The sequence below is a fragment of the Malassezia sympodialis genome, genomic scaffold, assembly GCF_000349305.1.
Source record: "Malassezia sympodialis ATCC 42132 genomic scaffold, msy_sf_10, whole genome shotgun sequence".
NCBI classification, from domain to species: Eukaryota; Fungi; Basidiomycota; class Malasseziomycetes; order Malasseziales; family Malasseziaceae; genus Malassezia; species Malassezia sympodialis.
The window spans coordinates 25,534-50,706 of record NW_017387808.1 but is presented as its reverse complement, the minus strand read 5'-3'; the positions used below and the strand labels follow the sequence as shown (position 1 = coordinate 50,706).

Here is a 25,173-nt window from a genome sequence, read left to right as displayed (position 1 = left end):
CCCTCTGTGGGTATCGACGAGGGCCCCGTGGCTGGGACTTGAGAAGAAACCACTGAAGCCCCTGGTACTAGAGTCGCATCTTCTGTTGGCAGAGAAAGCGGCTCTTTGGTCTGACTAGGTGCCCGCGTAGGCGAAGCCGGAACAGTGAGAGAGCCCTGCGGCAACTCATGAACACTGTTCAATGGCCCCTGGTGTGCACGCCGCTCTGATCGGGGGCTCGATGCAGGAGGCGTTGAGCCAAGTGCTGCAAGCAACCCCGAGCCAACACCCATCCGGTTGAATGCATAGGCGCTAAATCTTTTGCTGGCCCGTCGTTCCAAAGCATCACTCTTCCGCAAGCGATTATTGATATCGTCTCCTGCACTTTGTTTCTCTGGCGAGAGCCGAGTGGCAGACATATCACTAGGAGCCACCGAGGACATACTTTGCGGCGTTGCAGGAACAGATTTTGATGATGTTGAAACCTCAAAACTTCCGGGTATTGGAGTTGGTGGCAGGGCCTGAGAAACCCGTGAGACTTGAGGTGAGACACGGCGGCTTATAGGCGGACGGGGGCCTTGTAGAGTGGGTGGGCGAGATGAAGACGAGGACGAGTTCGGGGCATGCAATGCCACTTTGGTAGGTACAGCAGCTCTTGCCTCAGGTGGTGGTAGCGTGCGCTGAGGCTCCATCTGCAACTGCTTGTAGTAGTGCTGCTTCGCTTTGAGCCCCTGCAACAGCCGAATGATAATTTCCCGAATCCTCGGCAGATGGCGCTCAAGAGTATCTGGGGAGGCTGGCTCAGACAAACAAGCCTCAAGACAGATGCGAAGGTCCGCAGGGACCGAATACAAGTCTCTGTTGTAAGCAAAAGGGACGTACGCCATGTCGACATGTGCGCTAACAAATGCTGAAAGCGCAGCATTGAAGTCGTTTCCTAAGCGAACGTAGATTCTCGACACGTTGGTTTCGGTTTGTCTACCTTGTGACCATTGGGTCAATGACTCAAGAAGCAACTTGGTGGCCACTAGCAAACGAGTAACGGACGATTCCATATGGCTGCTTTGTGAATTTGACGTAGCATTCTCTGATGGAAGAGAGCCTGTAGATGGTTGTGTTTGGTACGCTAGGCCGGAGTCCATACGTGGCCGTGATCCTAAGTGGCCAACGTCCGATGGTGGCATCGGCGTATACTAACGAGGGTGGGGAGGCTAGAGATCGGATGCACCATTTATTCAGCACGTGGTCTGAGCGTCTATGGTAAATCTTCGTCAGAATCGAATACCACGGGGCGTTGGGCGTGCCAGTGCGCCGCTTCGTCTTCTTCGTCGATTCCTAAATCTTGGCTCTCCTCATATTCTTCCAGCAGATGATACAAGTCCTCCCGGTTCAGGTCGTCCATACCGGTCAGATCTCGGCGACTTAGTTCATTCTGCGCTTCTCGCTGGAGAGCCGATCTTAATAGTCTTGAGGGATGCCGGCCACTGCCACCCAAAAGCATGCTTTTTGCATGTGAGGATGCAACATGCAGCTCAGAATCACTGTCATCGTTCTCTGTTTCGCTAGTCTCCTGTCGATATTTGGCACGACCACGTCCAATCGCCCTCTCGATCCGTGTGCGGTTACTGAGCATATGCAACTTTGGGAATGTTACATATTGACCTGCTCGCATCATCCGAGCCAACTCACTTGGTGTTGGATCTGTGAGGATGTGCGGCCAGTCGAGGAAGCGGGATTTTGGATAAATTGTTACCGATCCCTCAAAGGACTGGAGAAAGACATTAGACCAGTCTTGTCCCAATATCTTCGGCATCAAATCCAGGTCTTTTAAAATTCGGAAATTAGTGAGGAGATTAAGCTTCAGTACATGCTCAGCCGCAGACAACAGGAATCCTCCTCGCCATCCCCTACCATTCCTGTAGGCGGTTGGCCGACCAGGGGCACCTCTATTGCCGAAGTGGAACAGATGTACATGAGGATTGACTTGCGACACAATTGGATATGTGACGTTAAACATAGCGTGTAGTGTGTCAAGAGGGATGTCGACGCGCAAACTGCCGTCGCGGAACTTATTACCCCAACTCCATGGCTGCACGGAATCATCAGGCATTTTCTGCATTAAAAACACGGGGTTCAAGATACCTGGAACAGCTGCTGAAGCAAGAACTGCACTCCAAATAAGGCAGTCTGGGGCGGTCACATAGTTGAGAAGTTGCGCAGGCGAGTGTTGGTCGAAGGGTACAACACTGATATTCAGAATTTTTCCAGTGCGTTCGAAGGCTTCTCTAAATGTCAAGGATCCTCGTGTGAAGAACTGAACTTGACGTGCCCACTTAATTGCATCAAAGCGCGCACCCGTGATAAACATGCGGTACATCCACACATGCATGGGATCGTCACAACCAGTGATATGACGCGCAAGCTCTGGAACCAAAATCTCCTTCAGCTCGTCGTTCGTACGCGTACAAACCAAAGCAGCCACGAGACCCCCTGCTGATGTCCCACTAATGATATCAGGCAGTAAATTAGCATCAAGAAGCGTTCGCACTACGCCAAAATGATAATATGCGAAGCTTGCTCCACCACTAAGGCAAAGTGCGCTGCGTCCTAGGTTTTTGGAAGCGGATGCGTAAAATGCATGTTTCACATCGAGACTGATTTCTGTCGACGCCTCAAAATCAGATAAGGCGCGATCTACCTCTTCGTAGAACTCTTCAATCAGTCGTTTGGTGCCGTAGAACGACTGACTGTACAGTGATCGGTTTTCCATACCAGCAAATCCATGCCTAAGACACAGGTTCAATATCCCCATGAGTCCATAAATATCTTTATTTCCCCTGAATTCGCGAATCGCACTTACGATGCGCTGAACCAAGCGCCAGTCGAAAAACGGAGATGAATCATTTTCTTTCCATTCATCGTAATGACGATACTCGTCAAACTGTAAAGCTGCGCGCTTCCAATCAGAATATGTTTGAGCTGATCGAAGTTTATTTCGAAGGACACCACTGTATCCCCTCCAGGCGACAATAGTCTCCATCAAATTGACTATTTGGCGTACAAGCACATATAATGTAAAGTCAATCAGTATCAGCGTGAAAATGAGCCAGAGAATCGGCCAACGAAGTAGCTTGTACATTCCTCCTTCCGGTATACTGGTTTCATTCGATTTTGAGCTTGTGTGATGCTTCTTCACAACTTCACAGATCGGAGCAAAGTCAGAGGCGGCCGATACAGGTTTGACCTTTCGCACCATACCAGCGCGCTGGCCTTCAGTTTCCTCTCTTGTAAGTACATCTGCATATTCTTGGATATGTTTTTCATTAATAAATTGTTCATCTAAGAGAGACAGTCGCTTGTCCTGCGTCGTTGCGAGGCGATGTCTCTCCATGCTCGATATGGTAGTGTCCGTGCGCTTGCCACTCCACTCAATTTCACGAATCCGGGCAAACGTATCACGTGATCGAAATGTTAGGTGTCTTCATGTCTCATGCATCACCGCCTCTCCATCAGTCACAGTCAACGCCATGGGTATGTTTAGTTTTCTGTTGACCATTTAAGGCGTGCCTAAATATTTCAGATGGCTTTCGGAGAGATATCCTTGTATGATTTAGTCACTTACCTCAGTGATTATGCAGCTAGTCGAGGAGAACCGTATACCAGAATTTGACAATTTGTATTTGGGTACGTGCCATTTCACTCACTAACGCATAGATATGAACGGTATTATTCACAATTGGCACGTTTCTCTTTCACTGACGCAGCTCGCATCCACGGGATGATGAGGCGACATTTCGAATTTCCGAAGAAGACATATTCCTTGGAATTTTTGCATATATCGAACATCTTTTCTCAAAAATCAGGCCGAAGAAAGTCTTTTTCTTGGCTATTGATGGTGTGGCTCCAAGAGCTAAAATGAATCAGCAGCGATCTCGCCGCTTCCGAACGGCACAAGAGGCCAAAGAAAACGTAGAAAAGGCCCTTCGCCGTGGCGAAGAACTTCCGGACTCACCACCCTTTGACTCGAATTGTATCACGCCGGGTACTTTGTTTATGCGAAAACTTTCACTGCAACTAGAATATTTTATTGCCAAAAAAGTATCCGAAGACTCGAACTGGCGTGACGTTCAAGTAATTCTTTCTGGACACGAAACATGTGGTGAAGGTGAACATAAAATTATGGAATTCATTCGAACTCTCAAGGCGCAACCGGAGTATGATCCTAACACCCGTCACTGTTTGTATGGTTTGGATGCAGATCTGATCATGCTCGGGTTGCTGAGCCACGACCCTCATTTTGCGCTGCTACGAGAAGAGGTTATTTTTGGACCACGCCGAGCGAAGAAAAGCGATACGCTTGAGTCCCAAACATTTTATTTACTTCACATTTCTTTGTTGCGTGAATATCTAGAGCTTGAATTCGATGGCCTTCGTAAGAGATTGCCTTTTGAGTTTGACCTGGAAAAAATTATTGACGATTATATATTGCTGCACTTGTTTGTCGGCAACGATTTCTTGCCTCATTTACCGGGACTGCACATCAATGAAGGTGCTATCGAAATGTTGTTCCAAATCTATCAGAAGATTTTACCGCATGCCGGAGGCTACCTGAATGAACAAGGTACACTTAGGCCAGAACGTCTACAGCTGGTTATTAACGAACTCTGTCAATTTGAGCGAGAAAATTTTATCCGTGACCATATGCCAAACCTCCGGCGCCCTGTCGAGAAAAAGTATCACAGCAAACAGATGCTACCAGGCCAAATGGTTGTTCACCGTCATAATCAGTTGGAGATCGAACGCATGTATAAATTTATGATCCAGTACCTTGAGGACCCCAAGAACGCTAAACCCGAAATATTTTTCACCAGGTATCAGCTTATGACGATGGAATGGATAATTCATGGAATGGCCAAAGCTTTGGGTTTGGACCTCATTGAGGATGATTACGATCCAGAGACTGATATTGTTGGTACATGGGTGATTGTCCCTACAAACGTCCAGAAAGCTGTCAAGAATGGTGATGATTTGGAGAAGATTCCTTTTCTGCAAAAGACCGAAGAGGATGTGCGTCGTATCATGCATCCCTTTCTTGCAGCGCGTGTATATTGCATGGATTATGAACAAATGCCATCGTTGCTTGAACTGGAGAAAGAGGAACGTGAATGGAGCATCTATAACCAGGCCGTCGATGAGAAATTGTCCCAATTTAAAAGGGTTTATTATCAGCAAAAGATGGATCTCAAGTCAGACAAGGAGTCTATCCATGAGCTTGTTTACAATTATGTTGAAGGTATGCAATGGGTTTTGCATTACTATTATGAAGGGAATGCTTCTTGGGGCTGGTTCTATCGCTATCATTATGCCCCACGCATCTCCGATTTCACGGAAATTTCAGACTTCAAATTTCACTTTGAAATGGGGAAGCCCTTCTTGCCGTTTGAGCAGCTTATGGGTGTTCTTCCCCCCCTGAGCAAACAACTCCTCCCAGCTGCTTTCCAAGATCTGATGACAGATCCCTCGTCGCCTATTATCGATTTTTACCCGGAGAAGTATGAAAGCGATATGAATGGGAAAAAGAATAGTTGGGAAGCTGTTGTTAAGATTCCGTTTATTGACGAAAAGAAGCTGTTGGAGGCGCTTCATCGGCGTGAAAATATGTTGACGAATGAAGAGCGTGAGCGAAACCGACATGCACCTCCTAAAATTTTTTCCTATGAGGTGAATTTCAGTCACAAGTTTCCCTCTAGTATGCCTGGGTTCCTCCCTGAATTGCCAGACAATCGTACTCGGGTTCAAGTATACTCACTGCCATCCATGGTTGGCAAGTCATTTATTAAGACGCTTCCCGAAGGCGTTAACCTCGGTTTGGATGCAATGCCAGGTTTCCCAAGTCTCAAAACTCTGTCTTTTGAGCATAGGCTTGTAAAAATGGGTGTCAATGTTCATGGTCATTCCTCGAATGATTCATCCATGCTTTTATCCTTGTCTGACACCCAAGCCGTGCAGGATGCCAAAGATGTTGCGGACTTGATCGGCACGACGACCTACATTCATTGGCCCTATCTTTTCGAAGGAATTATTGTTGCCGTCAGTGATATACATGACGTGATTCGGGCACATTGGTTAGACAATGATGTCAAGATTCGGCGTTCTGAGGGCCCAGAAACAGGCGAAGGATTCAGAAAGCTCTGTGCGAATTTCAGTCATCAATACAACAAGAGGTATGGTGTGAATGTTGGCTATGTAAGTATTTTACTGCATGTTCGACCCCTGAAAGGTTTATCTCGTGGTAATGACGGCTCTATTGTGAAGCAGTACGAATCTGACCATTCGGCGGAGGTAGCGTATCCTTTGCGTATGGCTGTCAAGTCGCTGCGTCATCCTGATGGTCGCTTTTTGGAAAGACCTGCTATGTCTGTTAGCGAAGAATACAAAGATGGGGATAAGGTTTTTTTCCTCGGCTCCCGTGGTTTCGGGTGCCCAGCTCGTGTCATTGGGACCGCTTCCGATACCATTACTATCGAGTTGGCCTTCATTTCAGACTTGGCACAGGAGCATACTATTTTGCAAAAGCTTGTTCAGCAGCGTGCCCAAGATCCTTATTTCTCTGCTTCGGATGTTGCAAAACGCCTCCGAATGTCCTCATTGGTGCTGAGCAAGATCACCAGCAGTGTGATGATGCTTTTCAACAAGCAAAAGATTAACATTGGTCTTAATCTTAAATTTGAAGCCAAAAGCCGCAAGGTACTTGGTTACACGAGACGGTCACACACTGGTTGGGAGTACAGTGAACGTGCCGTTCGACTTGTCGCCGAGTACCAAGCCATGTTTCCCGAAATTGTCCGAGCGTTATCCCGACGTTTGTCAGATGGTGAATTCAATACGGCTCAAGAGATATTCGGGGACAAGGCAGAGACACGTATCAAAGAATGGAGGTCTTGGTACAAAGCTCATGAAATTAAAGATCTGGAAGTCGTGCCGTTGCACGTTGAGCGGCTCCAAAAACCCATCATTTCAACTTTGGAGTCTGCAGTGACCCTCATTGCTCAACGACGAGTTGAGCATGGTGCAGTGAAGCGACAGATTCTTCGGGGACTCCCTCGGGAGGCTTTGTTAAAGCCAGAGCAAGCCCGTTTCCGCGTCCCCGAACAGGAGTTCCACCTTGGTGACCGTGTGATCAACGTGCTAGACTTTGGATTTGTGCCGCTGGCCGCGAAGGGTACAGTGGTCGGTATTGGAGCGAATAACGTGGATGTGGTCTTTGACGCACCATTCCTAGCAGGCACATCTTTGGATGGGGCTTGCTCTTCCTACCGCGGAGCTACTGTGGGTAGAGCCCACGTGCTTAATCTCACGACGCCACAGATTGCCGCTGAATGGGGTGAGACACAGACATCTGAATCGCATCTTACGCCTCTTCAACGCACCCTCAAAGCGCAACGCCAAAACAAACAGACTAAGGTCCAGCACTCTATGTTTTATCAGCCCGCGCCACAGAAGAAGCATGCCGACAATCCTAAGCGAGGGCTTGGCTCAGGTCGGCCCCGAGCTTCCGTGGATACGGCAGCCTCACACCTACAGGCACTATCTCTTTCCAAGCCGGCACAGCCAAATGCATGGAAAAGGCAACAACAGGGTCCTACAGCAAAGGTAACACCACAAGGAAAGCCTCTTGGTCACAATAAAGGTACCAAAAATGGCAAGTCACATCAAAGGAAGGACCGCGCTAAAGAGGAGGAATCTAGGAAGCCCTCCGTTGCCCCCAATACGAAGGCATAATAGTTTGACATGCCTTTAGCCCGTGCACTTGGGCTATTTAAACGAGATCCGACCTGCTCTTTCGAGTGAACTGTCTGTTAATAGATAGGCTGGTTTGTATGATAGATTGTCTGGCATCTTTAAAGTTGGGTTTGGCAGTGTATTAAACCGGCTCCCTAATGACGTGTATCCATGGTCATAAAGCTTGCAGTAAGGCACGCCATATTGGAAGCCACCAACATAGGATGGCGCTGATGATGCTCCGCTTCGTAGAAGAGGACACCGTAAAAAGTCCCATACGTCGGCATATGTCCATTGTAGCAGTGGATGGATTCGCATAATAGGCGGCCAGCTGGGGTCACACTTTGCCCGAACATGTACGTTGGGACCATGAGGGTCGTCATATCTTAGGCCAATGAAAATAGCCTCGATATCATGGCCTACATCGCTTTGCGTATACCGCCGCAAAGCCTCTTGCATAGGGTTGGGTTCGGTCCACAATTGCAGGGCGTATCCTGTCACAGGGGATGCGGCATAATGGATGAAAGCTTCAACCTCCGGAAATGGATCGCTGCACGCAACATATAGTGACCGTATTGGTACAAGAGTATCATTTGACGTCACCTTGGCTATTCGACGCATGACGGCAGCAAGAATATGGACAAGCACGGTGCAATCCTTGCCACCATTGAAGCTGAGGGCACATTTCTCCAAGCCAAAATCCTTCAGTGCAGATTCGCATGCTTGTATAGCAGATTTAACTTTGTCTGATAAGGAAGGATACTGACGCTTCAGGTCAGGATCTTCGATAAGTTGATACACAGCATCAATGGAATGGATCCATTCAACGCTAGGCTTGTGCGCCATGACGGCAAGTAGAACCGTCTCCCCACATGTGGAGTATTCAAACATGCTCGGCCGACTATACGTCAACGCGTTGGCCCCACGACGAGAAGTTTCGAATCGCCATGGGAGGGATGGCTGATTCTGCATTCATTGCTCGTACGATCCGAGTACGAGTATGCACGTCAGACCCACTGCCTCCGGCCAAATTTTGGATATTAGTAGAATCTGACGAGAGTCTCCAGTCGTTCCAGGATCGTGTAAAGGATGTATTGCGTAGACAATACGGTGATCTGCCAATGGCACAAGCTAGACATCTCGTAAGTTACCTTGATGACTTCGAGATTGTAGGCGACTTTGGGAGGCTTGTTCATGACAATGACTTGGTTCGCGTGAGCGTTCGAATCCCTGAAACGCATGGCTCAGAGTCGCCCAAAAAGCGTGACACGAACGAAGCATCTCTCGAACGAGACCTTATGGCCGAGGCGAGTCGCATCTCGCTTTTGATGCGATCAGAATGTGGCTGGAAAAATCCCAGAAAAACCCTAGGTACGAAGCGAAAAGCATCCATTCCGCTCCCTATGAGTTCCGGGGATCCTAAATATCCGATGGCACGGGCTCTCGACACGCTTGATCCTGATAAGAAAATACGAACAGAAGCTGTATCGAATGCTCAAAACCCATGCCAAAATTTTTCTTCTAAAGACGAGCTCGTAATACCCGGCAATGATCTTCAGAATGATGACAATTCGGGTGCTGAAATCGATTATGATGATGACAACGAGGATATTGACGAAATTGACGAAGACCACGGGCTTACGATGGACGATGAACTCGATGAGAGCCTACTTGTCGAGCATGTTTTGAATGGGGAACCTAGATTGGATTTTGAAAAGCAAGGGTTTTCCAATGGAAAGGATAATGATGACAATGACAATGAGAGTAGCGATGAAAATGAAAGCAGTGATGAGGATGAGAGCAGCGATGAGGATGAGGATGAGGATGAGGATGAGGATGAGGATGAGGATGAGGATGAGGATGAGGATGAGGATGAGGATGAGGATGAGGATGAGGATGAGGATGAGGATGAGGATGAGGATGAGGATGAGGATGAGGATGAGGATGAGGATGAGGATGAGGATGAGGATGAGGATGAGGATGAGGATGAGGATGAGGAGGGCGAAGACGAGAGCGAAGATGAGATTGCTTCTTCTTCCTCTTCTTCCGATGATTCAAGTGATACCAGCTCTTCACGATCTAGTTCACGTTCATCGTCAAGTTCATCCTCTGATACTTCTGGTCCTGAAGAAGAGCCATCTATATCCCATCATCCCAATGACGTGTCTCAATGGGTCCCGCCTGGGCAAGGAAAGGCACGCACAAGACGAAAAAACCAAAAAAGACGGGGGAAACTACGTGCCCAATATGAAGCGCAGTCCCAAGGTTCGCTTCTTTGCTCTGAGGATGCCGGTCCATCAGCCCAGCTACCGCCTGGTGGGGGGGCGCTTGACATTACGCCTGCATCCACTGCCTGTATCAGTTCTACCAATTCATCCCTTGAATCAATTGCGAAGCGGATGCTTGCTCGCACAACAGTAGGGTACCGGAATCGCCGATCCCGGCAGCCTGTCCCTGCGGTTGATACAGGGTTTGTGAAAGCGTCGGAACTCCCAATATCTATTACCGAAGAGCCCAAAAAGATTCGAGTGCCGCCACCATCACTTGTACCCCCTGATCAAGTCCCAAAGGGATTGACAATCAGTAGCACGGATTGCGAGGCGTGGTATAATGATCAATGGAACCAATATTATGACGAAGACTACGATGAAGCGACACAAGCTTATCTATCTATGCAATACGAAATTCAAAAAGAAGTCGCAGAAGAAAAGCGCAGGGAAGAAGACTTCGTCACGACAGATCAAGAAACAGGTATGGATGATGCTAGCATCTCTTTACGTGATGCATTGCCAGTGTCCTTTGGTCGCCCATCTATAACAGCTCAGCCCACGCAAGTAGAGGTGACAGAGGCTGATGCCAAAGGTGAAATTGATCAAGGAAATGCAGGCACATCGTCGAACTCCATCTTGGAGCGGTTCAAGTCGATCCGTGCTTCTATATACGGCTCATAGATGCCGAAAGTGGCCTGTGAGCAGACTCGCCATTATGCGCGACCACGTGACAGTAATTTTTTGGGCGCACACACTTTTTCTCTTGACTGGCATGGCGAACCCACGGCAGCGACGCAAGTCGCGCTCTAGCAAGTATTCTGGTGCGACGAAGAGTGCCAAACGAGCACAGAACAAAAGAATTAAGCGGGCCCCTACTGTTATGGGACCTGAGATCCTGCGTGACAATTGGGATCCTAAATTGACAGTTCGCCAAAAGTATGTTCGCTACGCTCTGACCTTAGCTATGCCAAGTTAGGACTCGTTCCGAACTTGGGGCAGCAAACAGGCGGTCTCGACCGTAATGATCCTTATCGACAAGTGGTCGAATCTGGGCCCACTTCTGCAGCTGAAAGCAAGCCGAAAAAGGGTATGGCTCGGGTCATCCGTGACGAGGATGGCAAAGTTGTGGATATTGTGGAATATGAGAGCGAAGACGACGAATTGATGACGCCATGGGGAAAAGAACTAAACCATGAAAGTGAATCCCCTGATCTCAAGTTGATTGTGCCTCGGCTAAATGAAGGCAAAGAAGGAGAGACAGTAAAAGGTATGCAATTTTTGACTTATGTTCAACAGTTCTTGAAAAAATTGCCGGCGAGAGCAAGCCGGTTCAGAGATTCTCTTCTGTGGCTGAGCATGAATGGCTCGTTCAGCTCATCCAGGCTCACGGATCTGACCATAAAGCGATGGCTCTTGACCGGAAACGAAATATCTGGCAGAAAACGGCAGGGGAAATCAGACGGGCGTAAGTTTCAACTCTCTGACTCCAGGATCCGGAAAGCAGGCTTGTCAGATTCATAGTGCTGTGATGTACCATAGTGGCCAAACCTATCCCACCCTCCACATCCGGTTTCCGCACTGGCGGCCTAGCTTACTGTGTGCGTATGGGCAACACGGTGAGCACCTTGAGCCACCGATTGGCGGGTGCTGGAGAGTTGTTGCAAGATCCTTCATTACAGTATGAATGCAGGTACGTATTATTCGCCAACGCATAGCCTAGGATCATCTCGCTTTCTTCGGGCTACACGTATTAGGCATCCGTTAGGATCGTTGGTCGTCAAGACGTTTATCAAACCGGATCCTAGTATGCGCCTCAATGCCTTGATGAGGCGACTTCAATGTATGTACCGTGTGCTGATAAAAGTGGAACGACAGGCCTTGGAAGACGTACCTAATGTGTTGGCTACCCAGCAGGTTATTGAAACAGAGGCGGCGGCGTATCTTGTTCGCCAATGGCTAGCGTGCAGTCTTTACGACAGAATCAGTACGCGACCTTTTATCACAGAGATGGAGAAGTTATGGATTAGCTACCAAATACTTTATGCAATTCAAGCGGCGCACGAGCGAAATATTGCGCATGGTGATCTCAAGTGCGAGAATGTACTGGTCACGTCCTCTCTCGACGTGTATGTGACGGACTTTGCTTCATCTTTCAAGCCTACATACTTACCATTGGATGACCCAGCAGATTTTTCTTTGTTTTTTGATACGTCTGGTCGCCGGACATGTTATGTTGCTCCTGAGCGCTTTTACGACTCGGTATCGGATTTGCCCTCGGGCTCTAACCCAATGCAGGTGCGCACAGAGGACGTCGAAAATGTATCTGATGTTCTCACCTATGAGCCTTATCTGGAGATGCTTGGCTTGGGCCGCCCCAACGGGCGCATCACCGAAGCAATGGATGTATTCTCGCTTGGATGTGTGCTGGCTGAGTTATGGCGTGACGGGACACCGCTCTTTACACTCAGTCAGCTCTTTCGGTATCGACGCGGAGATCTAGATATCGATGGGGCGCTGGACGAAATCCAGCATGCTGGTATCCGTAACTTAGTACGCCGCATGCTGCACTTGGATCCAGCGCAGCGCCCTCGTCTCCAAGACATTCTGAGTCAAGAGCAGAAAGATATATTTCCTCCTTCCTTTTCAGGGTTTTTTCACCTTTACCTGGTGGATCTGCAACGCCCTGTGCAGCTTTCAAACAGGAATACAACACGCTTAGAAGCTAGAAACTCGGAGAGAGATTTGAAGATGGACCGTTTGACCCGACAAGTTGAAGCAGATGATCGTATTGAAAAGATGTATGAAGACTGGTCTATGATTGTGCAGTTTTTCCATCAAGGCCACACTCTTTCGGGGGAAGATGTCTTCTTGGGCGTGTATATACCCGGTCTTGCACTTCGGCCCTATATGGCACGGAAATCTGCTGGCAAAGATGCCAAGGCGTTAATTGTGCTGAACATATTGCTGGCGAACCTGCGGCACTGTCAGCGAGCCTCCTCCCGATGTCATGCCATTGAACTTATTTTACATCTTGCATGGGGTTGGCTCAACGACGAAGCGATCCTTGATCGCGTCTTGCCTTACCTTGCTACTATGCTCGACGATAAAAGCGCCACAGTGCGTGCATTGGCTATACATGGCATGGCAAGTGCACTGGAGTGCATCCACGAGATACCCCCTACGAACGATGGAATTTGGACAGAGTTTGTGTTGCCCAGCTTGACGCATTTGACTGCGGATAGTAGTCCGTACGTGCGAACAACCAGCGTCATGTGTCTCACTCGCTTCGCCCAAAGTATGATGCGTCTGTGTCGAACCATGGCCGGAGCAAGTTTTGACGAAGATATGCAAACTTTGCAAGGATACGTCCAAGAACAGCTGACTCGTCTTGTGACGGACTCATCCTGTCAGGTGCGGCGAGCTGTTCTAGTCTCTGCACCCATTCTGTTTACCCTTTTAGGTCCCGAGCGACTACCATCCGTCATTTTGAGCCACGTTCTTACTTATTTAAATGAGGAACAAGGAGAGCTTCGCGCCATGTTCTTTCAAACAATGGCGCATTTGGTGTCTCTATTTGGAGCGCACTGGATGCAGAAATATATACAGCCATTGCTGCCTCGCTCACTCTCCGACGGCAATGAGTTGGTACTCGTAAGAGTCTTGCAGTATATTCAAGCATGCATGCATGCATTTGACCAAGCGTCCATGCTGGAAATTCTCCCTTATATTGCCACGTTCCTATGTCATCCAAATGTCTGGATTCGCGAAGCTTCTGTCGGCGTCTTTGCAAAAGCTGCGGAGAATACCAGTGCTACGGACAAGTGGATTCGCGTGTACCTATTTCTGCGACCCTTCCTCCGGTGCGACGTTACGGAGATGACACCTCTAGCTATATGGAACGCTTTGGAAGCGCCTATCCCTACGTCTGCTTGGAACGCATGTGTTTTGAACTTGAAAATCGACACTGAGTCTGTGCTCGCACGGTTTTGGCGCGCTCATGCTTGGCGCCTGGGCATGGATGAGGAACAGCTACAAGAAATGGCTCGCGAAAACATGGACACCATTGTTCGCCCTCCCTTTGTTTCACGACCAAGGATTGCGCCTTCTTCTGAAGCTGAGCGAAATATGCTTCAGGAACTGCAGAAGTATGGGCTCGATCTCAGGTATGATTTGTTCAAAGTGGCAGCTTTATGGTGGTATTTGGAGCAAATGACTTATAAGCTTGTAACACCTGGCCCTGTACCATCCCTCTCTCTACAGGGGCTCACACAACACTCTATCTTTTTTACACAGCATCCAGCTAACGTGGTACTTCCATCACAAGATTCTGTTCGCATGGCGAGAAATCGTCTTGAAAGCAATGAGAATCTGTCGCTTGCATCGGCCAAGGCAGAGAAAGGTGCAGTCTTGCCAGTGCATGAACAGTGTCGCGACGCTTACGATACGGACGCTTATACAATTAAAACAGAAAAGTCCGACACAGCCTCTATATCAGAGCGCTCGATCAAACTTCCCCTATTTGGCACACCTAGTGTAGCCTCTGCGTCGACGTCATTGGTACATGCACATGCGGAGAGAGCGCGTATTCAGCGTTCGGAGCGATTCACGCGTGGTCGGGCACGTGAAGAGGATCAGTTTTCGAGCGTGAACCACACTTTTGAAGGAAAAGATCCATACGTGCATGCTCATTTGGGTGCAGTGCTTGGCCAAATTCATGCGCATGTAAGTACTGATACCGCACTCGAAGTGCGCACAACAGCATCTTGGGGAGGAACACTAAGCAATCCCCGTCCGCAAGGAACGCTTTTGGCTTATTATGAGGAACACAAGGATCGCGTGACGGCCCTAGCAGTGTCTCAAGATCAAATGTTCTTCGTAAGTGGCTCAGATGATGGCATGATCAAGGTGTGGGATACTGCTAGACTAGAGAAAAATGTCACAACGCACTCTAGACTCACCTACGCATCACATGGTGCCCCTATTACGGATGTGCTGGTGCTGCGTGGTACGCACTGCATTTTCAGCACTGCCCGAGATGGCTCAATTCATGCCTGGGGCATAGCACTACAGACCAAAGCTTCCCTACCACACTATTCCCGTCCTCATGTGCTGGGTCGCAAGCATCTTGATGCAGGTGAATATGTGGTATGCATGTCCCAACTTTCTTATGGCGCCGCGCCTACCGTACTTCTTGGAACGAATTATGGCAGGTTGATATGGTGGGATGTGCGTACCATGCGTCCGACATACCATGTGGCTCAACCTGCATCTTTCGGCAGTATAACGTGCATGGTCATCGATCCGCAGAGCCACTGGGTTTGCACAGGTTCTTCTCGTGGATTCCTGGGATTATGGGACCTTAGATTCTCGCTCCTTTTGCGCAAATGGACATTAGGCGACCATTCTTTGCCTGTTCATGCGTGTCAATTGCACCCTCAGAGGAAAAACAGCGTCATTGTTGCATGGGGCACTTGCGACAGCGTCATGGCCACCTTGGATCTAGAGAGCAGTCGCTCCTTGGAAGTTTGGCATGTGGCTACCATGGACCGATTGGATGAGGAGGTAGACCTTCCAGATACTCTTTTATTCAAGGAACTGCCGGAGGGTCACGAACGGATACGAATTAAGCGAGCGATAAAAGAGGATTCTAACAAAAATCGATATACCCAAGCTGTTCATGCGGTCCTAGCAAGTGTTGAAGGCTACAGCAGTACATCTGAAGGCAATTCACTTCCCGCAGGCTATGTTATCACTGCAGGCGCCGATCGTGTGCTTCGTTTCTGGGATCTGGGCAGTGCAGAGAAAAGTGTTGCTTGGGGATGTGAGGTTCATGGAGAATTTTTCATCCAAGAAGCACAGCAACGTCACTATGCGTACAGTGGAAGTTTGGGGGAGCGTCTCTCGAGGCGTTCTCCTTTGTGTGTGCATGAGCAAACAAATTCAGGCAATACATTTGCAAAATCCCACAAGGATTCGATTACATGCATTGCACGCCTCGAAGCACCTTTCCGTTGCATCGTTGCCGGCGATCGAGCTGGTACCCTTCGCATTTGGGAATAATATTTCGTAGCATATAAGTCACTATCAGACGCCGCCAAAGACACTAAATTTGCGGACAATGCTAGGACCATGTTCTTCATAATCCTTCTTATCATAGCAGAACGAGTAAAAGTCAGGAAGGGAGCCCAGGAGAGAGCCACCGTACCAGACAGCATATCGTTGCATGCGGTGAGAAATGACATTGACTTCCAAGCCCGAGCTACGAGCAAGGTTTCCGCTTGCTGCTTCCGAGGCAGCGATACGCTGGCTTACAATGGCATTTAGATCCTTCTTCAAACGCTGTCCAAAGTGCTGGAACATAGTGGACCCACCGGACAAGACAATGTTTTTATATAGACCACGTCGAACATCAATAGGACTTTGCTGGATCACATTGTCGACAACCTCTGGCAAGGGTGTCAAAAAGTCAGACGACGCGATTTCTGGGTTGAAGAAGATCTCGGGCGCAAGGAAACGTTCATAGCCAACATCGATCGTGAAACTGCGTCCAGTTACCTGATTTTCACCGGTGTAACGTTCAAAGTACTTATAGGGGTCCTCATCGTACCGACGAAATTCACGAACAATGTCCTGACACACATAGCTGTAGTCTTCCTTGATTTTTTCGGCCACACGGCGGCTGTCCTCGGCAGGGATATGCGCCGATTCCCCGCGCTCACGGAGAAGCTGCTGTACAAAATATGTGATGTCTCGACCAGCCAAAGGAATATGTTTGATGGCACTGCCGATGACGTAGCCTTCTGCCACGGGAATCACATGTGTCACACCATCACCGCTGTCGACAACAGTACCGGTCAATGTACGATCAGATACTTTGTTGCTCGTCCAGCTGGCTGCCAATGCAAGTACAGCCTGGACAGCAATGTACAGACCCTTGATGTTGAACGACTCGAACATAATCTCAGCTGTCGCTTCGCGGTTCTCCGGTGGATTCAGCGGAGGCTCAGTAAGCATGAAATAGTTCTCTTCCGGTTCGGCACGCAGGTATTTGAAAATGCACTGCTCCCAAAATCGCTCCATAAGGTCCCAGTTTTCCACAATTCCATGACGGATTGGCTGATCCACTTGATAGGTTTTCGCGTTGGCGTAAGCCTCGTAACCGATATGGAAGTCCAAGTCTTCAATTCCACGTTTCGAGGCGATAGAGGAATTAGTGAGACCTCCAGGCTTGTTGGGCACAGAAGGACGCCCGCCTAGGCTTTTATTGGCACTAGATGTCGCCGTTGCAATGGCAGTGGGGAAAACGAACGAAGGTTCCGAATTGCCTGCAAAACTGGATGTAAGTATAGGAAACCTACCCCATCTTAGTATATCCAGTACCATTGTCGCTATTGTTAGTTATGCATAGAATACATACAGGACAATCACATTGGATCGTGACATGACGTCCAAGATACGATCCGGGGATGGTCGTCGTAGGTGCCCGTCCGTGGTGGTGCACGGGGCGTCTGGGCTTATGAGAACGTGACTAAATAGTGATGCTGGTGCTGGCCAACACGCCTGTCCTACGAACCCTGGTCCTGCATTCATGACATACCCTCCTCCGCCGACCTCCTACGAAGCACGAGTAAAAACGGATACAAATGCACCTGTTCGTCGAAACATAAAGGCGAGATCGGTAGTGGCTATTGCGGATATCACGCGTAACAATATCAATCAGGTGCGCAAGCTTAACGAAGCATTGCTACCCGTGCCTTATTCCCTAAGTGTCTATGATAATGTCTTGGACGAAGATACCAACCAGATCTGCAAGTTGGGACTGTTCAATGACATTCCAGTGGGAAATATATGCTGTCGTCTTGAGGAAGGAAAAGACTCGACTTTGTGGAATGTGTATATCATGACATTGGGTGTCCTACCCACGTATCGCTGTTTGGGTGTGGCCAGCGCTTTGTTGCAGTATGTTTTGGACGTGGCGGGCCCGTCCAAGCATTTGGCTGGTCGCAAGATCGAGTCTGTCTATCTCCACGTCCAGACAAGCAATCCAGTGGCCCGCCTGTTGTACGAAAAATTTGGGTTTGAGCTAGTTGAGACGCTCGAGTCTTACTACCCATCGATCACCCCGTCCAGCGCATGGGTCTTTTCAAAACGTACTTAAAATGGTATAGAGCTATGGCTTAGAATTTTGCATCTTTTGGCGCTTGAGCTCATCCAGGAGGCGCTCTTCGCGCTCATCTTCGCGGCGACCATACAGAGAGCTACGCTGTTCTTCTTGCAGCACGGCATTAGCACCCGCTTCCATATCATCCTCGTCACTGTCAATATCACGCGCCAGGTAGCTGGAGATTAGCGAAAAGTACGTGCCGCTGTCTGTCTCGTCCAAACATTTGCCAAATTTGATCTCGTATAGATGCATGGGATGTTGCGTTTTCGTCGTCTGATGTCTCGCCACTCCGATCTGAGTCGTGCGAATCAGAGGTATGCGGACTGGCAGGCAGCGTCGCCTTGCGTGCCTCCTTTCGTTTATGCTCTTCCATAATGAATCGCTCACGCGGTGTCATTGGGCGCTTGGTTGTGAGCGCCGGCATCGGCTTCCCAGGAGCGCTTGTTGTAGGATGCCGCACCGGCTTGGTGTTGGGCCGGAACTTGACACCCATTTCCTTAGCCATACGTTTCATGCGTTTCTCATCGCGAGTGAGAGCCACTGAACTGCTAGCACGCGGGACCTGGAGTCGATGCTTCACAGCCTCTGCATGCGCGTGGTCCAACGCCTTAGCACGTGGGGGAGGACGACCGCGCGCTTTCTCCATCGCGGACTGTTCAGCCAGCCTGGTAGCCGCTCGACGTTTCGCATCTTGTGCTTCTAGCTCCTTCTTTTTTTTCTCCTCCAGAGCTTGCCGTTGAGCCTGTCTTTGCTGCTCGCGAGCAACCCACGCAGCCCGCTGCTGGAGTCGCTCATTAGCTACCCGTTGCGCTTCGCTTTGCTCCTGTGCGCGTTTCTGTATCCTTTCATGTAGTTCTTCTCTTTTTCTTGAACTTTCCAGGAGAGCTGCGCGTTTCAGCTCCTCAAACTGATGGGTCAGTTATCCTCCGCTTACGCACACTGTTGCCCATATGGTGGCCGCGAAGTTGGATGGAGGGTTGCAAGATGTGAAGGACCTAGTAGGTAGTTAATATGCTGCCGGCAGGTGGTACGCGATCGAACGCGCTCACGTCACTTGAGTGAAAACGATGCCGGCCGGGACAGATGACGCGTGCGCTACAAAGTCTTCTGTGCGCGTCGCACTGTTTATCCCGACCAATTCGCTAGGCTTGGCTTCCTCTTCATTTTCGAGATCATTTTCGGCACTTCTACCTCGACATGGCGATCCCACGGGCCCTGCGGTGCACCAGCAGATTAGTCCGACGCCCGAAGCGATTGGTGTGTCGATCAAGGAGGGAGAAGCTGTGCAAGATATCCTACGGGACACTAAACTATCCCCTGTAACTAAGGCTAAGAGTTTGGCGCAGGCTGGAGGCTATGATGATATTGTTCTGGAAATGACCAACGCACGTTGGCGTGAGCGTTGGGAGCGGTTATGTTTGCGGTCAGTCACTGCTGATCCAGAGGCAAGCACCACCATGATTCGCAGTACGAGCCGTGCTGTACTACCTGAACCTTCCGAAGCCGGGGATCTGCGAATGCGGGTGGAAGCAGAGGAATGGCGCGCGCAGCCCCAGTTTCACCGAGCTGAACTTAATGTGTCGGGTAGCAACGAGATAAAAGAGGTGACGCTCGTCCTCAGCCAGTGGCTCGAGCTTGACTCGGTGGATGAGGGGATCCGATTTGACTCGGAGATTGCTCTGCGCCAAGAAATGGAGTATGCCGCGTATCTAGGTGCGACGCAAGTAATCCTTCCGTCACCAAGCAGCGATCCAGAGCGCTTGCCTTACCTGGCTGATTACGCTCGCGCCATTCGATCATGCCTTCAAGTTGCAGGGCCACTAATGAAACTGGCTGTGCGGTTGCCTGTGAGCTCTCCTCATATCTTGGCCACGATGCTTAAGCGACAAAACTTGCAGGCTTCGAATGGCACAATGGCCATGCCAGCCGCTGCCTACTTGCGAACCAATGACAACTGGGCCTGGGAGACCTGGGAAGTCCTACAAAATCTCTGTGGGTACCACACGCAGCTATGTATTGCACTGGATATGTCCATGCCTTTGCCACCTTCGTCGTCGATGATACACTGGGTCAGTGAGCCGGTATCGATTTTGTGGCTCCCATCTTCTTCGTTTCTTGCCAATGGGAAGGGCTACCCCGTCTTATCAAAATCGGCCCAGTCGCTTGTGCAACAGCTAGTTCAGCACGCGCCCCGAATTATCCTGAGCGATATTACGACCCCACCACCACAGCATAGTCGGGGAGGCCCGAGCGCCTATCTCCAGTACATTCGCTATCTGACCAAACAGAAAGCACCAACGACGAAACTTGATGCTTTTGCGCAAGGCTACCACGACTGGCTGCAGGCACCGCTACAGCCGATGGAACAAAATCTTGCCGCAGATGTCTACTCTATGTTCGAATCGGACCCCGTCAAGTATAATCTGTATGAAGAAGCTATGTACCAAGCTCTTTCACAGCATGGAACTGCAGGAACGACAATGAATGTTTGGATCGTGGGTGCAGGGCATGGTGCCTTGGTGGACCGATGTCTGGCTGCAGCGGAGCGCGCATCTCGCTTGGTGCATATTACGGCCCTTGAGAAAAATCCAGGAGCCTGTGTGAGCTTGCAAAGTCGCCAGGTGACCGAGTGGGGTAGTGAGCGTGTGCGAGTTCTCCAAGGAGATATGCGCACGCTTTCTGTGCCTGCAAGCATGAGCGACCGTGCGGACGTGGTCGTGAGTGAACTGCTGGGTAGCTTCGGGGATAATGAGCTTGCCCCTGAATGTCTTGATGGTGCCATGCGGTTTCTGAAGCCACACGGCATATCGATTCCCAGCTCTTACATACCCTACATTGCACCTATTACCACCCCGAAACTGCATGCATCCATCAAGGCCCAAGATACGCATCCACACGCTAAATGGATTGGGATGGGAATGCCTGCTACGTCGGCCAAATTCGATGAGCCCTTCGTTGTGATGTTCAAGAGCATGAATTTGCTCTCTGACCTCGATGAGGCATGCAAATGGCCTCGTGTGCAACCTTGCTGGCGCTTCGAGCACACGCCTATGGATAATAGTGGCCTTGTTTGTGATACGAATGGTCTGCCTCTCTCAAACAACCACAATGTTCGCTCCTCCGTTAACACTTTTTTCATCCCTCATGCTGGTGTGTGCCATGGTCTAGCTGGTTACTTTGAGGCACATCTGTTTGGTAACGTGGTGCTCAGCATTTTTCCTGATAAGATGCGAGCCAGTCCCAATATGGTGAGTTGGTTCCCGATGTTTTTCCCTTTCCGTGAACCACTGTACCTGCCAGGTAATGCAGAGCTGGACGTGCATATCTGGCGACTTACGGACAAGCACCGTGTATGGTACGAATGGTGTGCAGAAGTGTTCCTAAAACTCGGTCTAACGAGGCCTGTCACGCCCGAGTCAGGCGGTGAAACCCCGCGCGCTTCGGACGACACACGGAACTTGTCTGCCTCTGATATGTTGCCGCCTTTTGTTAATGCACAGCATACGCCTATGATGCCGTCTGACGCGCTGCCAGGAGCAGTGGTGCAATCGATGGCAGGCGGCACCGGCACACCTGAGGTGCCCCCCGTGGGTCTTGGCCTGGGTATGCCCCCTTCCTCGACAGGGCACGACACGACGGTTTTGAAAGCAGGTGTTCCGTCTCCGCAAACGACTCGTCGAATCAAAACGGGGCAGACAGATCTGATGAATGCGGGCGGACGAGGCTCATGGTTGACTATCTCGACGTAGTAATGGACATGGTGGAATGACTCCTATAGTACTAGTGCATTAAATTTGGTATCCTGGGAAATCATATTCGATGCCTGCGCGCTCCAATGCAGCGCGACGCTTCTTCTGACGCTGGAGCAGCTTCTGGTTCACCTTAGCACGCTCCTCAGTAGACCGCGACCGCGATCGGCGAGCCCGTTCCACACGGTCCGCTGGCACGCGACGATACTTACGGTTGGCGCCTATCCATAGGTTAGGGTGCACCTCCTCCGAGGGGATCATAGAAAGCTGAAGCAGATGACCATCCAGCAAGTAGTTATTCATTGTGTCCACCACAATTTCAGCGACTTCAGGAGAAACAAACTCCATGAATCCATAGTGACGCGAACGACCAGTCTTCTTGTTGCGTGACAGTCGCAGACGTCGAATGTCCCCAAACTGGGAAAAGTAAGCCCGCAATTGATCTTCGAAGAATCCATGAGGGAGACGACCAATGTACACGACGCCTGTCTCGCTATCGCCACGCTCTGCGTGCTTTCGGAGCGCCTTTTCCAGACGCTGGCGCACTGCAGCATCATCGCGGCTGCTAGGAAGACGAACAACCTCATCACGCGCTGGAGCAATACGACTAGCAAGTGCATCATCTTCCTCGTCCTCTTCGTCGGAGTCCTCGGAGAAGCCTTCCAAGAAGTCGTCCTCATCATCGTCCTCCGCATCATCTGCATCTTCCTCCGCATCGACCTCATCTGTATCCTCGATGACATCATCCTTTGCATCATTCTCTTCTTCAACTACCTTGGGTGCAGAAACACGCTTCGAGGCGCTCTTCTTGCTCGGACCCTTAAGGATCGTAGGGACCTCGTGGATACGCACTGCTTTGCCCTTCTTGCTTGCTTTGGAGGCAGCGACTGGAACTTCCTCAGGCTTCACTTTCTTTACTCGTTTTTTCAGAAGCATTCCCTCATTGCTCAACTGCTTATCGGGCTTCGCCGCTTTGGAACTTTTAGTTGGCTTGCGCTTAACAGGCTCACGCAATACCATCGTGGCTGGCGTACATTCATCAGAGCCATACGCAAACAAAAATTTGTGGAGCACGTGGAGAACACGTGGCTCATGCGTAGCAATCTGGTATGTTCTACCGTCTTCGATGCTGTGCGCAGGGACCTACTTGAAGCGCTGGGGTTACAGTACTGCCTACCATCACCCACACCAACACAATGTCTACTGCCGTTCCTGAGATTCTCTGGGCTCAGCGCAGCTCGCCATCGGAGCCTGAAAAGAATGTGATTATGCTCACAATCAACGTCCCTAACATGAAATCTGAGGCAACGAAATGCGATCTGACTGACAACGCTCTGCACTTCGAGTCCACGATTGAAGCAGATGCGAGTAAGGGTATTCCCGGTAACAAATACGTGTTCGACATTGACTTCTTCGAGGAGATTGTTCCTGCTGAGTCGAAGCAGCATCTGACGGCCAAGAACCTTTACCTCCTGATTCGCAAGAAGAACGCCCAGGAGGAATATTGGCCGCGTCTGACGAAGGAGAAGGTCCGCCTGCACAACGTAAAGACCGATTTCGACAAGTGGGTGGACGAAGATGAGCAGGCCGAAAAGCCGGACGACGACTTTGGCATGGGCGGCTTTGATCCATCAATGCTGAGCGCCATGGGCGGTGGCGCCGGAGGTATGGGTGGCATGGACCTTCAGTCTATGATGTCACAGATGGGCGGTGCAGGCGCGCCTGACTTTGACGACGAGGACGAGGAGGATGGTGCCGAGGCTGAAGCTGAGGCTAAGGCATAATGTCGACGACAATAGATTCTGAATCTAATCGTATGTTATTGCACGTAGGGATACCAATATGTGGATACTTCATATATACGAACTAGCCTCGTCGAAGTTGATTGATCTCAAAGACAATTTCGCGTGCACGTTCGCGGTCCTCCGCCTCAAACTCATATCGCTTGGAATCTCCGGTTTTTTCCCGATAGGCAACCAACCGGAACTGATTTGGCACTTTTATATTTTGTTCACACACGAGGATGAATGATTTGTGGTATGATGTGGATTTGGCGTGAGAGATGCGCTTCTCTGCGGGACGGCTGAGAGTCAATATCACAATACGTACATGATATGAACCCATTCGCCATCCAATGTTATAACACGGTCGTGTCGACCCATAGCAAAATGATGGCGGCGATTAACGGAATAGGCCTGGAGTGTGAGTCAATATTACTTGCCTTGTAGCTCGATATAAGATCCATAGCATCTTTGTACTTAGGCTGCTCAGGCAAGGGACCATCGGCATGTCGCGCCAACGAGACTTGCCGACCAAGCGAATTACGCTCCACCAGAATGAGATCCTTCGTATGGGAGAAGTCTGTGACTTGTTGGTGAGGTGCAATAACATTGACCATGTCTCGGTAAAATAGCGAGTATAAATCTGGCATGCCAAGGTGATAAATTTGGCATACATTTTCCAAAACATGGGATGCAGAGGCTCCTTGGGGTACAGTGATTTGAACATGCCCAATCGCGCTGGGTACTACCATTATGTTTAGCGTAATGAGCGGCCCTTGATCAGTTATGTCGGCGGTTGGTCCAGAGAGTATATCGGAATTTGGTTCGGATACAGGCAACGTAGAATGGAAGTCTGAATGAGTCACATAACACGTACATGGGCCAGGTTCCGGACACACGGCAAACTCATCTTCACCAAATTGGCCCACATTCAGATTCGGATCAATAGCTAGGTGTAAATACAGGTAACACATACTCGGGTAATCGTCATCGACACATCCATCTTCGACTATGCGAAGGTTCCATGCATCAGTGATCATGCGGGGCATAGAAGATGCTTTCATCTCGGGATGTGTGGGATACTTTCCATAGGTTCTGAAGAAAGAAAGGAGACCAAAACCAACCAGATTTTCCATATTTGCATCTTTCCGGACTAACAGAGAGATGGGAACGACGTCCTGGCCTGTGGTGGGATCGACCTGGCCTGGAAAATATAAGCGTACTTTAATGCCATTGTCGCAATCTGTAGAACCCCAGAGAGCGTATTGTCCTAAAAGATCGGGATTTTGCTTAAGACCTGATTGTACAAGTTTTTGATGAAGCAGCGATTTTTTTTCGTTTGTGCCTTGCAATTGTATACGATGAAACTCTGACATCTTTGAAAGGCGACGAGGACGACCTTGGGACTTCGACATTTTCTGTTCTGAGGTAATGTTCGGCTCTTGATG

At 49.7% G+C, this 25,173-nt stretch overlaps 8 protein-coding genes and 1 pseudogene across 9 annotated transcripts; 6 read left to right on the top strand and 3 right to left on the bottom strand.

Moving 5' to 3' along the window:
• Positions 1-1,234: 1,234 nt before the first annotated feature.
• On the bottom strand, positions 1,235-2,898 carry MSY001_2179 (uncharacterized protein; the record flags this gene model as incomplete). Its single annotated transcript, XM_018884016.1, has 4 exons — positions 1,235-1,803; positions 1,891-2,145; positions 2,305-2,765; positions 2,840-2,898. The coding sequence occupies 4 exons, from the start codon at positions 2,896-2,898 to the stop codon at positions 1,235-1,237; spliced, it is 1,344 nt and encodes a 447-aa protein (XP_018740718.1).
• Positions 2,899-3,611: 713 nt separating this feature from the next.
• Positions 3,612-7,761, top strand: MSY001_2178 (uncharacterized protein; the record flags this gene model as incomplete). The annotated part of the gene is made up of 2 exons (XM_018884015.1): positions 3,612-3,655; positions 3,744-7,761. The coding sequence occupies 2 exons, from the start codon at positions 3,612-3,614 to the stop codon at positions 7,759-7,761; spliced, it is 4,062 nt and encodes a 1,353-aa protein (XP_018740717.1).
• Positions 7,762-9,164: 1,403 nt separating this feature from the next.
• On the top strand, positions 9,165-10,239 carry MSY001_2177 (uncharacterized protein; the record flags this gene model as incomplete). Its single annotated transcript, XM_018884014.1, has 2 exons — positions 9,165-10,183; positions 10,209-10,239. 2 exons carry the CDS (start codon positions 9,165-9,167, stop codon positions 10,237-10,239), a joined length of 1,050 nt encoding a protein of 349 aa, XP_018740716.1.
• Positions 10,240-10,803: 564 nt separating this feature from the next.
• MSY001_2176 lies at positions 10,804-11,497 on the top strand (annotated as a pseudogene). Its single transcript has 3 exons — positions 10,804-10,852; positions 11,008-11,229; positions 11,328-11,497. Coding segments are annotated over exons 1-3 (441 nt in total).
• A 4,618-nt stretch (positions 11,498-16,115) lies between these two features.
• MSY001_2175 (uncharacterized protein) lies at positions 16,116-17,474 on the bottom strand (the record flags this gene model as incomplete). The annotated part of the gene is made up of 2 exons (XM_018884013.1): positions 16,116-17,364; positions 17,449-17,474. 2 exons carry the CDS (start codon positions 17,472-17,474, stop codon positions 16,116-16,118), a joined length of 1,275 nt encoding a protein of 424 aa, XP_018740715.1.
• Positions 17,475-17,619: 145 nt separating this feature from the next.
• Positions 17,620-18,189, top strand: MSY001_2174 (uncharacterized protein; the record flags this gene model as incomplete). Its single annotated transcript, XM_018884012.1, has 1 exon — positions 17,620-18,189. One exon carries the CDS (start codon positions 17,620-17,622, stop codon positions 18,187-18,189), a length of 570 nt encoding a protein of 189 aa, XP_018740714.1.
• Positions 18,190-19,392: 1,203 nt separating this feature from the next.
• Positions 19,393-21,944, top strand: MSY001_2173 (uncharacterized protein; the record flags this gene model as incomplete). Its single annotated transcript, XM_018884011.1, is given in 2 exon segments — positions 19,393-19,415; positions 19,433-21,944. The coding sequence occupies 2 exon segments, from the start codon at positions 19,393-19,395 to the stop codon at positions 21,942-21,944; spliced, it is 2,535 nt and encodes an 844-aa protein (XP_018740713.1).
• A 39-nt stretch (positions 21,945-21,983) lies between these two features.
• MSY001_2172 (uncharacterized protein) lies at positions 21,984-22,964 on the bottom strand (the record flags this gene model as incomplete). The annotated part of the gene is made up of 2 exons (XM_018884010.1): positions 21,984-22,691; positions 22,719-22,964. The coding sequence occupies 2 exons, from the start codon at positions 22,962-22,964 to the stop codon at positions 21,984-21,986; spliced, it is 954 nt and encodes a 317-aa protein (XP_018740712.1).
• A 176-nt stretch (positions 22,965-23,140) lies between these two features.
• On the top strand, positions 23,141-23,728 carry MSY001_2171 (uncharacterized protein; the record flags this gene model as incomplete). Its single annotated transcript, XM_018884008.1, has 1 exon — positions 23,141-23,728. The coding sequence occupies one exon, from the start codon at positions 23,141-23,143 to the stop codon at positions 23,726-23,728; it is 588 nt and encodes a 195-aa protein (XP_018740711.1).
• Positions 23,729-25,173: the final 1,445 nt, after the last annotated feature.